Source organism: Tenebrio molitor, chromosome 7 (genome assembly GCF_963966145.1).
Source record: "Tenebrio molitor chromosome 7, icTenMoli1.1, whole genome shotgun sequence".
In the NCBI taxonomy this organism is placed as follows: domain Eukaryota; kingdom Metazoa; phylum Arthropoda; class Insecta; order Coleoptera; family Tenebrionidae; genus Tenebrio; species Tenebrio molitor.
In genome coordinates, this window is record NC_091052.1 from 22,248,286 (window position 1) to 22,265,662 (window position 17,377).

Consider the following 17,377-nt stretch of genomic DNA (forward strand, 5'->3'; position numbering starts at 1 on the left):
AGAGCTCTTCAAAAATTGGTTATTTTTTCCAAGAAGTGAAAAATGTTTGTTTACGTCTCTTATTTTATTAAATATCGTCAAAAATACTCGCCCCATGAGAAAAGTCATGGGAAATGAACTTGAAGTGTATTTATTTAGCTTTAAATTGAGATCTGACGGGTAGCTGTAGATCCAATGCTTCTCTCAAAAGTGGCATATAACCGAAAACCTCGAAAGATGGAATTTGGGAAAAATAAATGAAAATAAGTTTTCAGCGCATCAAACATTACGTATAGGGCCTAAACCGATCAAATAAGTTATTTTAACGTAATAATTTAGTATGTGTGGTTAACAACTTGAAGAGAGTCTGTGAAGTTGGTGGAGAAATACTGCCCTCAGCGCCAGACTTGTTCTGGTTCTGATTGTATGGAAAATCATCGAACACCCCAAGTATGCTCGTTTGAAACGGGTTCATGAAGCAGGTGACAAGTGGTCTTGATTTTGATTGACCAATTATTATTTTCCTCTCATTCATTGGCGCGCTTTAATTTGAGCTCCGGCGGGTACATGTCCTGGCATATACGAGTACAAGTGCTAGCTCACTGCTGGAGATTCCACGCACATGTGTCAATCCACCGTAGCTTTTCATAAACCACATCAGCAATCAAATCTGACCATAGGCCGGGCCAAAATTTATCGGATCGGCGAATTGTAAAATTTTGTTCTATGAATATCTTAAACTCAGTTGGATCCATCCGCTGTTTTAGAGCCATCATATCTTGCAGATATAAGTGGGCTCTCTTTGTGAAGAAATAGTGACCAACTGAATGAAAACAAGGTAGCATTTTATCGATAGTATACAGGTGAAGGTTCTTAATCACCCTGACGCTCTGCCTGGATGAATAATTTTACGGGAGTAGACGTGTGAAAATATTGGTCCCACAGCTTTGATTACCTTCCAAATTACGCAATGCAGTTTTGAATTTGGCTCTTAGGCTTTGGTAAGTCCTATTTTCCTTTACAAACAAGATGAGAGACCTCTCACTCTCACGTAGCTTATTCTCAGTTTCGGCTCTTTCCTTCCCAGTCAAGTCTACCTCATCCAAAATAATGCCAGCCAATATCAGATTAGTCCAAATGTGTGCTCGTACAGCTCGTGAATAGGCATGACCATTCAGCATCTTGTCCAGGCCTGTGATCTGTATAAATAGTCATAAATAGCGCCTTCAAGCAACTCCCTGCCATTATTGCACCGATACAACCCATGAATGACATGAGGAGATGGAACTCTCCAAGTCTCACAACCACGCAGCTTAAATCAGAATGTTGGCCACCCTCAACAATATCTCTGGCCTTAAAGAACAGTGGTTGATCAAAAGTATCGAATCAGGTTTTACTTCTCTCACTGGTTTCAAAAGGTGAACACTGTATCGTAATCAGTAGGTGGGGTGCGAATAAATGAGAGGAAAATAATTTTTGAGCCATAAAAATCAAGACCACTTGTCACCTGCTTAATGAACCCGTTCCAAAGGAGCATACTTGGGGTAGTTGATGATTTTCCATACAATCAGAACAAGTCTGGCGCTGAGGGCAGTATTTCTCCACCGACTTCACAGACTCCCTTCAAGTTGTTAACCACACATACTAAATTACGTTAAAATAACTTATTTGATCGGTTTAGGCCCTATACGTGATGTTTGATGCGCTGAAAACTTGTTTTCATTTATTTTTCTCAAATTCCCTTTTTCGAGGTTTTCGGTTATTATATGCCACTGCATTGGACCTGCAGCTGCCCATCAGATCTCAGTTTAAAGCTAAATAAATACTTTTCTCATGGGGCGAGTATTTTTGACGATATTTAATAAAAAAAGAGAAATAAACAAAAAAAATTCACTTCTTGGAAAAAATACCCAATTTTTGAAGAGCTATATCTCGGAAACTGCTGGACGCACAAAGTTTGCTTGGCCTCAAACTGAAGTGAATTTAATCTAGTTTAAAAAAGATAACTTCAACTTTTTCTGTTAGACTCATATCTTAAGAATGTTTTTAATGTCGTTTCAAGTTAAAAAATCCTGTCAGTCCCAATTATGAGACAAAAAACAACAGTACTTTTGTTTTATTGTACAATTGTTTTATTGGCAACAGACTCATTGTTGATCACGCTGTATAAAGATAGTTTGTATTTATGCACAGCATTTAACTTTTATTTACGCTTCATTCTTCCAGAAATTCTAAGTTTGTTGTTTTTCCCACTGCTCCTTGGCTCACCAGTTTCCCAAACGTAAGTTGCCGGTTGATGTCCTTGATATGTTCTTCAGAAAGTTTCTCGTATACCGTTCCGGAAGAAGAGTTTTAAAATTGTCTCTACAACCACCTTTTCACCAAATTTTGTGTTGACTTTATTGGAAGATATTATCTTATTTCTTTCATTCACTGTCAACGTTTTAACACTCACGTAACAAACCAGAAACGATGATTCGTTCAACTGTGAAAAGAAAGAACTCTTTTATATTTTGCAATTTATATAACTGTGTAAAATGAAACGATTGTGAGTCTACGATATACTAAATAAACTCATAACAAAACTTCAAATATACAAGGTGTTAGTAAATGGTTGGGAATAAATTTCGGGGTGAATTCCTTATGAAAAATGTGGCTTAAAACCTAAATAAGTTTTTCGTTAAAATGAGTAGTTTTCTCAAAAAAAGAAAAAAAGAAAAATAAACGTATTCTGGCATATCCGTATTTTTTTTTAAATACTGCGAAATAATAATGGTTTAAAAAAAAAAATGTGAAACGTTGAATTTAAAAAAAAAAATTCAAAACTAATGCAATTTTAGGCAGACAAATGAACTAATTAGAGAAATTCTCCAACACATTTTTCGTAAGGAATTCACCTGAAATTTATTCCCAACCATTTACTAACACCCTGTATAACAAATCTCTCCTCACTCTCATCCTTCCGAACAACCCGAACATTCATGAGGGATCCCGAACGCTTATACTACAACCATATGAGTGACCGTCCATTTTCACAGGCCATCGAAAATCATGTGAAATTTATTTGGTTGAAAAGATTTTTAAAATGGAAAGGAAAGAAGCTCTAGGTGAAATGGTTAGGCTTCGATGAAAGTCACAACGCTTGGATTGATGAACACAATATCACATAGAACTACAACAATATCTACTGTGACCCAAAATGCCACTTAACTACTGTCGAATCTTGAAATCGTTCTAGACGTCAATGATTAACGTTTATACCGGATTTATTCGAACATAACACAAGCTCAACCAAGTACATGACGGTACTTTCGAAATTTAAGTTAAATTTAATTAATAAGGCACCAGATTCGGCCACTTAATTATAAATGACACATAAGCAAAGTTAAGTGCGATTTTTTATGGTGCAAGAGAATTATACACACTTAATTAGTTAAGTGGTACTTAAGATTTAAGTTGGTGCAATCGGCTCTTAATCTATAATTTGGTGAAAAGACTTCTTGCTCCGAATTTCTTACACCTGGATTTCTGTCAACTGGATTACTTTTCATCCAAGATACTTGAAAAAGTACATAAATATCCATTCGTTTACTTCAATTATCAGGAAGTCTGCTAATGTGGGGCTGATTTGATTAATACCAGAGTATGTGTAATCGTAAAAAATTATGAATAATTAGATAATGATGATAATAGAAGTACATTCGTAGCAAAACTTTACGACATTGTTTAAATCAGAATTAACAATCCACACTTATTCTCCGTTACTAAAATATAATCTTATCATCTTACTTAATCATAAAAGAACGTAGTCCTTTTACCGTAAATACAAAATTAAGGAGTTTATTTTATTGTCGTCGGTTCTGAGATTCTGAGAGAATTTTCAATACCACCGTTTCTGGCACAGAAGTAGGAAATTGAAAAGTCATCGCCACTTGTTTTTGTATTTTTTATGACTCCTCTTTGTTTGATATGTTTTATTTTTTCTCTCATAATCTATATTAAACATTCGAGTTAAATTGAGAGCGGCATCAAAAAGATCAAATCTCGTTAACGCGTCTTAAAATTTACATACATATACAGGGTGTTAGGGAATGGTCTCCCAAGAATTTCAGCGTGAGTTTGTAAGGGAAAATAAGGTCAAATACCTTAATACAATTTTTTCCCAACATGAATGGTTTTCTCAAAAATAAAAATTTAAAATGGTGCCTCACTGTTTGGAAGCTTTTGGACCATTTTATTATTGTAATAATTAAATAAATAGTTAACGTTTTGTAATGAAAATTAATTGCTTAACAACCAAAAGGCAACAATGCCTTTATGTCAGATTTTATCGAGTACCTACTGGCACAATGACGTTTCGGTTTTAAATAGTTCCGTTGGATATCTCATCAAAAACTACCAGGACGGCTTTTATATTGTTAAAATCAATAATTTATCTATTAATATAAGTTTTTTTATAATTTATTTAAAATATTTGACTACATTCACCACAGCTTTGAGGTAAGTCCCATTTTATTGCTGCAAAAACCTGAAATTATTTCTGCAGCTTCATTGTGACATCAATACCACATCTCGTTCAACCTCTAAAGGGATTTGAAATCGAGCACTGACCACCAACTAATAAGATTCGTTAATTTCTGTATAACTTTATTTATTTGCATTGACAATCCAACTCGAAAATTTTTAACCAATCAAATTGCAGCATTTTTCCAATTTGGACCAATCAAATTGATTTATAATGAAAAAACACCGAGCAGAGTGAAAAATCAACCAGCTGAGTGAAAAAACAACTAGTGGTTTTTCAGCGACAATTTAATTCATGTATAAAAAATCTCATAAGGCGCTGTGATTTTGTCACTTTGACAGCGGATAAAAGTTTGCCCTAACTTTTATCCGGCAAAAACACTCAGGCAACTTATAGCTTTAGTTGCTAGGCATCTAATACCTTTAATACCAAATAAAAAAATTAAATTTGTATTGTTCATTCATTAAATTGTCTCGCCGAATTACACTCGAGGTTTCATTTAGTCAGGAAAAATATTTATTTGCAACTCAAACTAATTGCTTGACAATTAGACTCGAAAAATTGGTACGATAAAATCAACTCCGGCCTACGGCCGTCGTGCTTTTATCGTGCCAATTTTTCTCGTCTAATTGCTAAGCAATACGTTTTCGTTGCAAAAAATATTTATCCGACTAAATGAAACCTCTTGTGTAATTACAGTCGAAAAAATTTATGTCAAAATGAAACGTCAATTTGATTAGGTCAACTCGATAAAAATTTTCTCGGTGGATTGTCAAGTCGAATACAATTCGTGGTCTAATTTTTTCTGCAAAATTTGTCATTTAAGACATTCGTAGCTTTTGCTTTTGGAACATTACACTCGTCTCCTTCGTCGACTCGTGTAATTTTCGTTGCAAAAGCTACTCATGTCTTAAATGACAAATTTTGTCGGAAAAAATTATACCACTTATTTTATTATATATGAAAAAATTCAACATAAATGTTCAAAATGTCCTCCGTTTGCCCTAATACAAGCATTAACATACCTTCACAGGCAACCAATAAAAGATAGATCAAGCCAAAGTGTAGACTTTGACAGTAGTAAATTTCGACTCGTTACCAACCAATCATTTTAAAACCCAAACATATAAGATTTCTTCGTGCACGAAGCAATATTTCAACAGTCCCAAAACTGCAGGGAACAATTTTATTTTTAGAAAACGCTTTAATTTATCCAAAAACGGTATAAAAATATTCGACCACATTTTCCCTGATAAATTCACCCTGAAATTCCCTAACACCCGGTATACATTTTTAAACCCAAGTATAGCAACTAAATTGCCAAGGCTTTCCTTAAACAGATAAAATTCTTGTTTGAAACGTATTCACTAAACAAAGTAAATATTTATTTTTTAAGAAATTTTTACAAGAAATTACGTTGCGTCAATTCCATTGAGTGAACGATATTGTTTTAATAGATAAGAATATCTATGGAACGAAATTAGTCGAATGACATAACTCTATGCATTTCTATAAAATATTAAATATTTAACCGATGCATATCCGTTCTCCATGGGAAATGTTGGGATGGGTCTGGCGTCTTTAACTTTACCAAATGGAAAATTGAGGATGTGAATAAACACATAAGGCCGCCACACACGGATGTGGATGCCTTGAGACATCCATGCGCATACGTGAACGCGTAAGCAACGTCGTCAAGGTGGACGCAAAATAAAGCCACGTTGTTGAATGCACAATCAGGAGAACAAAGAACACCGCGATGGTGTGTCTGTTTTTGCCAGAAATTTTGCTTGTACCCTGATGTAGACACGTGCATGTATCAAGACATCCACGTCCGTGTGTAACCGGCTTTACGGAGACGTAACTTGGTATGGCCGGTGTCAAATTGTAGGGGTGGCCAAGTCCTAATCTTTTAGAGGAAGCAGGTACTGATTTCCAAACAAGTAAATAGCAGAGCTTGTCATTTGACTTTCCAGAGAGTGGACAGGTACACGATAATATTAATAAGTAATAACTTCACTTCACTTTGTTGCCCTTCTTTTTATATAATTTGTAGTTTTCAAACAGATGCAAAATTTCGGCACGTTCACTTCTAATTTAGCTAGACATACCTATTAATGTCACAATTTACGAAACTGAAATAAGGAATTCTCCTCCATTCGACCCTCTACATAACCCTTAATAATTCAAGTAAGCATCTGTAACCACAGATACTAAGAAGTATGGTGCTACTTGAAAATTTCTAAACGATTGGCTTCGTTTATTAAGTTGATAAGCGCCGCAATTGACATCAGGTTATTAAGGGTCAAACTAACCACGCCCTGCAATTTAGTACTTAGGATTTTAAAACCTTTGACCATCGCTGAATTTGACATCGCCGCTTGAAAAATGAATAAAGTAGTCAAAGTCTTAACCGAACAAAAAATAGTTATTTTTATTTGTGTATCAAGGCCCAAAAAGTGCATCTTTTTCGTCCGAGTGTGGGTTTTCTTGTCGAGCCGGAGCCGAGACTTGAAAACAGGCGAGGACAAAAGGCACTCTTGGGCAGAGGTGCACACAACGTTTTTCGTGTTCATTTAGGCATTTAGGCAAATTTTGAAAAGTAATTTTGAGTTTATCGTTGACAGATGTCAAGATAGGTATATAAACTGAAAAATGTATATATTAGAGTTATATACGAGTACCACTTTTCACGTTATGACTGTATCTCGATACACGAACACGAAAACTAAATAATGCGGTTAACAATGACAAATAGCAATAAAAGAAGAATTTTGTAACAATTTCAAAACAACTGCATTTAAAATTTGTTAGGGTCGGAAAGTTATGTGAATCAGTCTGTATATGTTAAAAAACAATTTTACACGGGCGTACTAAAAAGTTGTCTTTTTTCATAATCCGTCATTTAAAATATAACGTTCATCTAAAATTTCGAAGGGGGTGCGGCTGAGGGCGAAGTAATTGTGCCACCTCATATTCTAGCATTTCAAATTGGTATTGTTAAATACACCAGAAATAAATACTATTTGCGCGAACACCCGGTATAAAAATTTTCATGTAAATAAACAGTAGTGCTATACGAATTATCATTCACAGAAATAGTTTTAGGTATAATAATTTCAAAGACAGGTAAATTTAAGCAAATATTTAATGTTTTTATCGTTTTACTTTTATGATTATATTACTTTTATTGTTATAATTTAACTACACCTATTTATACTTAAAGTACAGTAAAAAAGCGAACATAAGTGTAGAAATAAAAATGAAGATCCTTTTGACGGTATACAAAAAATCTTGTAGATAAAATATCAAAGAGTGCTGATTTTATGCAATTTGTAGTTTTTGGTACTTGCTCGAGTATATTCAACTATAGGAATTGTATGCAAACAAACTAATATTCACTGTTTGAACAACCATCAATATCAACTGTGTTTCAATTTTGGAAAACGAAGTTTACTATTAGGAAATGTAAGAAGCTGCAGAGATGGTACAATATGTGATGATAACAAAAGAGTTCCGTAAGTGTGTATAAACTAAAAATATTAATGTATCTATCATTTTAAAAACAAGGTGTGTTAATTTACCTTCGCTACGAGCTGTGACACTGGTTCCAACAACCTCCACAATTCCTACCGGTAAGTCATTATTAGCTTAAGTAAAATTCCCATTCATCTAAGTGCAGGTAAAAATTTTCCAAACAATATTGATAAAAATAACAAATCCAGATTAGAATTAATGTAGTATTAATTTTTGCTATTTACTTACATGTATGTACATCTCCGTATTTTATGACCTCTAGTAAATTTAATAACTTCACAATTAGGGGTATTATTTGTTCAAAAAATCAGATTTCTAATCTATGCCATTAGCGAATTTTTTTTAGGCAATTCTATGATTGCTTCCCACTTCCAAACATAACTCGTCTTCGTGCTTTGGTCATATACAAAATCTCCAAATCTAGAATTGGGAAAGTGAGAAATGTTTACAAACTGGTTGTCTTATCCGTCGACTATAATAGTTATTTATGCAACGAGTTTCTGTGTAAATTGGGCTTTTCTAATGGATTAGTGCCGTTTCGTGCGTTCCTATTTCGTGCGTTACTGAAAATATTCCCAATTCGGGCGTCGTCCCAAGTCTTTACCTGCGGCGAGTGCCATTTCGTGCATTGGTCCGTTGGCAATGCGGGATACGGTCATGTACGAAGTACCCACCCACTATTTTTAATCAAAGACATTATATTGGGTGTTTTTTTTTAATTTCACCTTGTAGTAGGCCTTCAACAGTCGATTGTGAACGCACCACCCGCGTAAAACGTAAGATTCAAACAACTGATCCGTGATCCGTAACCAGTGGGTACAGTGCGTTCACAATCGGCACTTCAACGTCTACTTCGGGGTGAAAAAAAAAACGCCGGATACATATACCTACCTACATACTCGTATTTATTCCTCGTATTTACTATGTTTCGCTGTCAAATAATGTTATCCAAAACTCTTCAAGTTGGGATTGATTTCGTTCACTTGACTATAGATTTTCCATAGAATAAGGTACACTTAGCCTTGTAAAGGCTTTATGTCAAACTTCTAATTATTTTATACCTACCTATCTCAGAGCATTTAAGTCCAAAATAAATGTGCTTTTCACTCTATACCTATATATATACAGTGCATTCACATTTGTTTTAGACCAGAGTAGACTATGGAAATTTGGCGAGTTGTATGGTAAGACTGTGGCTGAATGACAATATACATCATGTATAATATTTGAGGTTACACTTTCTTGTCAAAATTCATGACCATGTAGCCAAGCATTATCATTTTCTAATTACCTACATAGTTTAGAGAACTCAATAATGTGTGTATTTAGTGATAAATGTAAATATTGCAAAAATTTAAAACTAATTTACCTTAATACTTAATAATAATGTCAAATCTGACACTGGCAGCTCGAACAATTTTGATTTTGTTATTTTGACATAGCCCCGATACCAACGTTTAAAAAAATTAAAATAGCCTACTCTGGCCTAAAACAAAAATGAATGTATTATATATACAGGCTGTTTGATGAAAAACGCCTCAATCCATAACTTTGTTATTTATTACCCGATTTCAATGAACAAAAATATCAAAGATATGGTTTCAAGCACTACAAAACAGCCATAAAATGGTTTTTTTTTGGCGTTATCTTTAATAGCTAACGATAGTCAACTTTTTTTTTTAATGGACACATGTAGCTTGGTCTGGTAAGGTTTTTTTTTCTGGATCTAATGATGTATTGAAAGTTATCATTTGGTTCATAGCTAACTGAAAAAAAATAAAACATTTTTTGTGGTTCAGCTTAATATAAAATTTTTAAGAGTGCTGTGAAAAACAATCGGGATACAAAGTACGATAAATGTCATCTAAACGTCAGCTTAGAAGTTTTCATCTGCTTTTTTAACCTTTTTTTGTGTAAGTATAAATAAGTATAAAATAACATTGTCAGTCATGCAGGATAGCAGTCATTTGACTATTATTTTATGTTCGAGTGTAATAAAAATCGTAATTAGTCAAAAACAAAAAGTTAATAGAAAAAATAATAATTATTAAAAAAAAATAAAAAATAAAATTATTATTATTATTTATGTTTTCCAAGAAAATAATAATAAAACTCTTCAAGATTGCACCTGAAAATTTTCAAAATCACACTTGACATTTGTTGCTATTTGTATTCCAATTGTTTTTCAAGGCACACTTGAAAATTTCATAATAAACTGAACCACAATTAAAAATTGTTTTATTTTTTTTTTCAGTCAGCTATGGACCAAACGATAACTTTTAATACATCATTAGATTCAGAAAAAAAAACTTTATCAGACTGAGCCTAAAAAACTACATGTGTCCATTAAAAAAAAAAAGTTGACTATCGTAAGCTACTGAAAATAACGCCAAAAAAATTATTTTATGCCTACTTCGTAGCGCATGAAAAAACATATCTTCGATTTTTTTGTTCATTGAAATCGGATAATAAATAAAAAAGTTATGGGTTGAGGCGTTTTTATCAAACAGCCTGTATATATATATTCGTATGAAGAAAAATACAATCAAAATTTGAAATTCACAAAATAATTATGGTAAATTATATGTTTTTAATTTGTTGTAGGTACCTGTTCAGGTACAGATATAAATAATAAATCGACCACACACCCAGGAGATGTCACTTTCAGCAAACATGTGTGACGAGAACGTCAAGCTCGCTTGTGTTGCTACAGGGTGATTCATATAAGATAATGAGCCCGACGTTCTGACGATGCAACCCAAAAAACAGATTTCATTTACGTCTTGATCTCATTTTAATTACGATTTAGATTTGCAATCCAAGTTATCTTATGTTGCTCTGACAGTGCTTTGACAAGCTTTAACATTAGTGCTGGTCTTTATTGTCACATTGTACACTGCATTGTACCGTTCATTGTTCATACCCCTGTTAAAAATGGTATACCAACAACGAAAAAACCGACATGGTTTTAATATACGGAGAATGCAGAAAAAATGCTGTTGTTGCAATGAATTTGTATGCCCAACGTTTCCTGAATAGACGACATCCTAGTGACATGATTTTTAAACGTCTTGAAAGGAAACTTAGAATAAATTGGCCTCTCCGTAATAGAAGAAGACAACGCACTGCTAGGTCTTTGGAAAATGAACTTCGCGTAATAGCTTCCGTGGCAGAGAACCCACAGATTGACCATAGAAGTGTGGCCCGAGAAGAAGGCATTAGCCAAACTTCAGTTTGTTGTATTCTGAGGGAAAATAAATTTCATCCCTATCATGTGCAGCTCCTACAAGAACTTAAGGAAACTGATTTTGAACGCAGATTAGATTTTTATCACTTTATCAGAACCCAAATGCAAGTTGACAATAACTTTATTCAGAAAATTTTATTCAGTGATAAAGCCAAATTTTCTAACAATGGTAGTGTTAACAAGCAGAACTACCACTACTATGCTCAGGAGAATCCACTGTGGATACGTGAAACACATTTCCAACAAATTGTTTCGGTGAACGTTTGGTGAGGGGGATCGCATAATTGGGCCTTTTTTTTCCAAGAAAATTTGACGGGTGAAATCTACTTAAATTTTTTGCGAAACATATTAGGGCCAATTTTGGAAAACTTACCATTGGATGTCTATCGTGGTTTGTGGTTTCAACATGATGGGACAGCACCACATTACCATGGACATGTTAGGCAGTACCTAGACCATATTTATAATAAGCAGTGGATTGGTAGAGGGGCCCTTAATGCTTGGCCACCCCGTAGTCCGGACATGACACCTTTAGATTTTTTTTTATAGGGTGCTGTTAAGGAACAAGTATACGCGACACCCATTCACACCCTCGAAGAGCTACAGAAACGCATACCCGACGCAATCCATAATGTTTCGCCGGAACTTTTACAACGTGTCCGGAGGTCTTTCCTCAATAGAGTAGCGGCTTGCGAACAAGCAGGAGGCCGGCATTTTGAACACCTTCTTCCCTTAAAAATCATTAGAGAGTTTTTGCAAACCGTTTTATCGAATTTAACGTACGTTATTCTCTCGTCGCTAGGCTGCAGAAAAATTTGTTGTTGTCGAAAACTCTAAACCAAAGACGTATTACGTCTTTTCTAGTTCGTTGTCGTACGTACGTTAATCGAATAACGTATATCAATTAGAAATTTAATTTTCGAAAAATTGTCATCTAGTAAAGGTTCCAAGATTAGATTTATAACATTAATAATTTCTCAAAGGATAGGCGCTATCTCCATAAATTTTGATTCGTTGGCCATTTACAAAACTGCTTATAATAATTAATATAATATATTATTAATTATAATAATTTCATTAGTACATAGCAGTGATTGATATTTAAATTTATTTATTTTATTTATTATTTATTTATTTGTAAATAAGATAACGTTTACCGATCAATTAAAACGTTTTGCAAAAACTCTCTAATCAAACGGTTTGCAAAAACTCTCTATTGTTTTGTCTCCCTGTTTATCGTTGCAATTTATGATTTATAAAAAACTGTTTGCCTACCTTTAATGTTTCATTCTTTCATACATTTTGTACTGGGTTTACACCGATAATGCTTCTCTAATTTCTCTATCATTCCGCGAGAATTGAATGGCACTAATGATGATCGTTCTCTGCGCTGATGTCAGAGTGACATAAGATGATAACTTGGATTCAACTTGCAAATCCTAATTTAAATTGAATCAAAGGCGTAAATGAAATTTATATTTTGGGTTGCATCGCCAGATCGTCAGGCTCATTGTCTTATCTGAATCGCCCTGTATAATTATATACATGGCTATTCTAAATGATAAAATTTATGGTTGCCGCTCCACATAAAAAACATCAAAATGATGTGAATAAATGAGTACACACCGTTCACACACGGGAGTTATATTGGGTGCAAAATAACTCAATATTTTTAAAATTGATTGCAAAACAATTGGATTCAATCGTTAATTTAACAAAAATAAATAAAAATCTCATCACCGCACTTTTCATCTAAAAAATGACAGTGACAGCGACAAAACCGACAGTTCACATGAAAGCGGCAAAAATGTAATAGCATGAGCATGACCTATTTGGACTACAATCATTTAGAATAACCCTGTACTTTGTCCAGCGAGAGATTGGGAGATTTTAAATTGTATTTGTCAACTTGTGTAAATAAATATGCATACATACCTTTGTAACAAAGACACACTGAACAATTACGCCTTAATTGTATAACACAAAAACATTTGTGGTACATGTCAAAATATTCGAAAACAGTAGCTACACAGCTACAACATTTTGATGCGAATTAGAAGCTTTTTGCAAGCGCTCTCATTACGAAAGTGTTTTTTCATTTAAATCAAAAAAAATATTTAAATGTTCAGATTCAAATGTGATTTTGGACATTTTAAATCCAAAGTGACATTATTAACAAATCAATTTTAAAAAACAGCTAAATTCATTTTTTGTTGAAACGGTTTCATTTATCGTGGAATGGCTCAAATGTAAACCACGTGGTCACAAAATGGCTGCTGCAAGTACTGAACGTACCTCCGGCTGCTTTGGAGATCGAACTACGAGTGAATCAAAAAAGCCCTGTTTCCCGTCCCGCATGCGGTTTTATCATTTCTGGCGCACCCCACTTTCGCAACCGCTACTTGACCAAAGTGACCAATCAGCTCGATTCTATTTTACGCCGATCGCGACACCTTTTCGATATCTCTAGAAGTTTTGAAGTTACAGTTTCCGTTTTTCCACCATTAATTTAAATGTTTAAATTTAGACCTTTGTCAGGACCAGACCGAATGTACATAATTTGTTGTTGAATTAGAACTCTGAAAAAGAACACTAAATTACTGACTCTATACAATAATAAACCTCAACATCAAGAAACAAACACAATTAAAACGGAACAAACAGAATTAAACAGGAACACTGAATTAATGACTCTATAGGTACAATAATAAAAATCAGACCAAGAATTAAACAGAATTAAAATGAAGCAAACAGAATTAAAATGGAACAAACATAATTAAAATGAAACAAACAGAATTAAAATGAAACAATAGTTATTTGGATCACAAGTCCAGAAAATGATATTTTGCGAGTGTGAGTGATATTGCGTAGCCGAGGCGGTTTAGCCGAGGCGAAGCAACACGAGCACTCGCAAAACATTTTCTGGACGTGTAATCCACAAAATTTTTCATGCCGACAAATTTAAATCATTTTTAAAAAGTAAAAATTTTGTTCACAAGCGGAATCGAACACACGACCCTCGCGTCCCTGAGCCGAAACGGAGTCCGTTGGCTATATTCAATGCTGCCTGCCCATTCTCTAGCGAATTTTTAGTCAAGGTCACTTTTGTAAGTACTAGGCCGGGAATTTTACGTTCCCGGCGGATTTTGAATCATGCAAAACCGTCGATAACGACCGGCGGCATGAAAACAGAATGTAAATGAAACAAACAGATTTAAAATGAAACAAACAGAATTAAAATGAAACAAATTAACATTATTTTGAAACCTAAATTGGGCTTGAAACGCTGTTACGTAAGTGCTATGTCATGCAACTAAATTCCGTTGATCTGCTACTTCTAAAAATTGTTCTACATTGGTTTGATTCCCCAAAACTGTTCAAATTAATTCGTAATTTTCATTCTCTCTCTCTCTCACTCACACCTCTGATTTCTACGACTACCTGGCTTTACCGTTACTCTGTTATCTGCGTTTTCTACCGACTCCCTTTCTACTTTACTTACTTTTCTAACTAAAAGTGCAAACGATTCTAGTTATTTTCTTCGATAAAGCGCTCTGTTTCTAATTTGCAATTCTCGCCCTTTAATTACAAATATGCCACAAATTTGAGAATGCTAATAAAGGTAAATTAACCTAATGAACATTGATTTGGTGGTTCTCTCAATTTGAAACCTGCTAACATCAAATTCATTAATTCATATGGGACTTAGGTGTGTTTAAGCGCAGGTTTTGATATTTAAATTAAACTAATTATCGAGAATGAACTGATTTATTTGAAAGCAGCTATTTGACTAACTAAGAAAAACGACAAAAACGCATGGTGTGACAAAAATAGAGAGTCACAAAAACTCACTCGCTTACATAAGTCACAATGGAAATAATGCACATCCGTGACATTGAAAAACTGTACTTTTTGTACAATAATAATTCAATATTCTAACACTCCCACTCAAAAATTACAGGAGCTAGATACCTTGAATTTAATTATTAACTTTATATAAAAATAAGTCTAATGGTAGGCTATAATATAATGTAACAGTAAAAACTAATATTTCCTTACTGTAACTTAAAATTATTATTCCATTCCAATAGTTAGTCGAATTTCTAGAAATTTTGCTGCTACTAGAGACTTTGTAAAAACGTCTGCCAACTGATGACCTGTTGGAACATATTTTAAAATTATTGTGTTTTGTTGTATTTGTTCTCGGATAAAATGATATTTGATATCAATATGTTTGGTCCTTTTATGATCAGTTGGGTTATTGGCAATGCTTATGCATCCATTATTATCTTCAAAAATAATTATAGGGTCTTTTATTTCAAAGTGTATGCTTTTCATAAGTGATTTTAGCCACATTGCTTCTTTTACACTTTCATATAATGCCATATATTCGGCTTCAGTGGAAGAAGTTGCTACTGAGTTTTGTTTTTTAGTATTCCAACAAATCGTACAGGATTCAAAAACACGAAACAAATATCCTGTTGTACTTTTTCTATCACTCAAATCACTTCCCCAATCTGCATCAGTATAGCCAATAACTACGTTTGTATATGTAGACCTTTTATATACTAATTTGAGGTCAAGTGTCCCTTTTATATATCTCAATACTCGTTTTAAACACTGCCAAAGCTCTTTATTATTTTTACTTTGAAAACGACTCAGAATATTTATTGCTGCACAAAGAACTGGTCGTGTACAGAGCATGGCATACATTAAACATCCAACTAAATTTTTACAGGGTGCGTTATAACTTATATTCGAGTTAAGTTCTTCATAATTTATTTGTACAGGCAAAGGTGTAGCTACTGGTTTACAATCACTCATATTAAATTTTATCAAAATATTTTTAAGAAATATATTTTGATCTAGGGTAATTTCATTTTCAGAACGGATAATTCTAATACCAAGAAACAATGAAATTTGTTTTAAATCTATCATTCGAAACTGTTGCATTAAGAATGCTTTGAAATTAGTCATGGTTTCAGCATTATAAGTAATAATTAGTACATCATCAACATACAACAGCACATAGATATTGCCTTTTAAACTACCCCTATTTAAAATATACAGACAGCGATCTACCTTTGAATTTTGAAAACCCTTTTCTTTTAAAGTTTGATCAAACAGTTCAAACCAGCATCTTGAAGATTGTTTAAGCCCGTACAATGATTTATGTAATTTGCACACCTGATTTTCATTGCATTTAACACCTTCAGGTACTTGCATGTAAATGTGCTCTTTCAAGGTACCATTTAAAAATGCAGTTTTGACATCCATATGATGCATTTGTAAATTAAATTGATTAGCAAATGCTAATAAAAATCTAAAGGTGGTGATTCTTGCAACTGGTGCAAAAGTTTCGTTATAGTCAATTGAATATTGTTGACTGAAACCTTTAGCAACTAATCTAGCTTTATACTTTATAGGATTTCCCATTGCATCATTTTTAATTGTGAAGACCCATCTACAACCGATAATATTTTTACCAATAGGTTTATCGATTAAAGTCCAAGTTTGATTTACTTCAAGAGCTTGGATTTCTTCATTTATAGCGTCCTCCCACTGTTTGCGATCTTCCCTTTCTTTAATTTCAGTGTAAGATTTAGGGATTGTTGTATTATGAAAAGTAATCATGCAATTTAAGTATGTTTGCATTTCAGTAAGTTCATCATTATAACAGGGTTGAGGACGATTTTTAATTCTTTCACTCCTTCTGATTGGTGTTACTGATTTATCTGTTTCACTAATTTCTTTCACAGGTTTATCAGTTTCATGCGACACCGATTTGTCCACTGTTTAATCTGTTTCATGACTAGCAAGTTTGTTTTGTTTGTCCAATGATTTATCTGTTTTATTTGTACCAGATTTATCATTTTCGGACATCACAGTTTTATCCACTGTGTTACTTGCTTCATCACAATCAGTTTTAACAGTTTTAAATGGCACATAATTATTTACTGTTTTATCTGCTTTATGATTGTCAGATTTAATAACAGTTTTAGCCTCTGCAGTTTTCATAGTTTCGTCCATCTGCAATAAAGGTCTCGAGATTTTAAAATTTATCTCGTCAAATATTAGATCTCTAGCGA

At 33.6% G+C, this 17,377-nt stretch overlaps 1 protein-coding gene across 13 annotated transcripts in view; it reads left to right on the forward strand.

Annotated features, from left to right (window-relative positions):
* Positions 1-7,709: 7,709 nt before the first annotated feature.
* The window catches only part of LOC138134663 (mucin-2-like), a 53,282-nt gene continuing 43,614 nt past the window's right edge, over positions 7,710-17,377 (forward strand). For all 13 annotated transcript variants that reach the window (XR_011160787.1, XR_011160788.1, XR_011160796.1 and 10 more), the window contains exons 1-3: positions 7,710-7,784; positions 7,844-8,022; positions 8,075-8,139. Coding sequence is in view for 1 of the 13 variants with exons in the window: in XM_069053053.1 (XP_068909154.1) it covers positions 7,767-7,784; positions 7,844-8,022; positions 8,075-8,139 (262 nt within the window). In the remaining 12 variants the exon portion in view is untranslated. The remainder of the gene's footprint in view (positions 7,785-7,843; positions 8,023-8,074; positions 8,140-17,377) is intronic.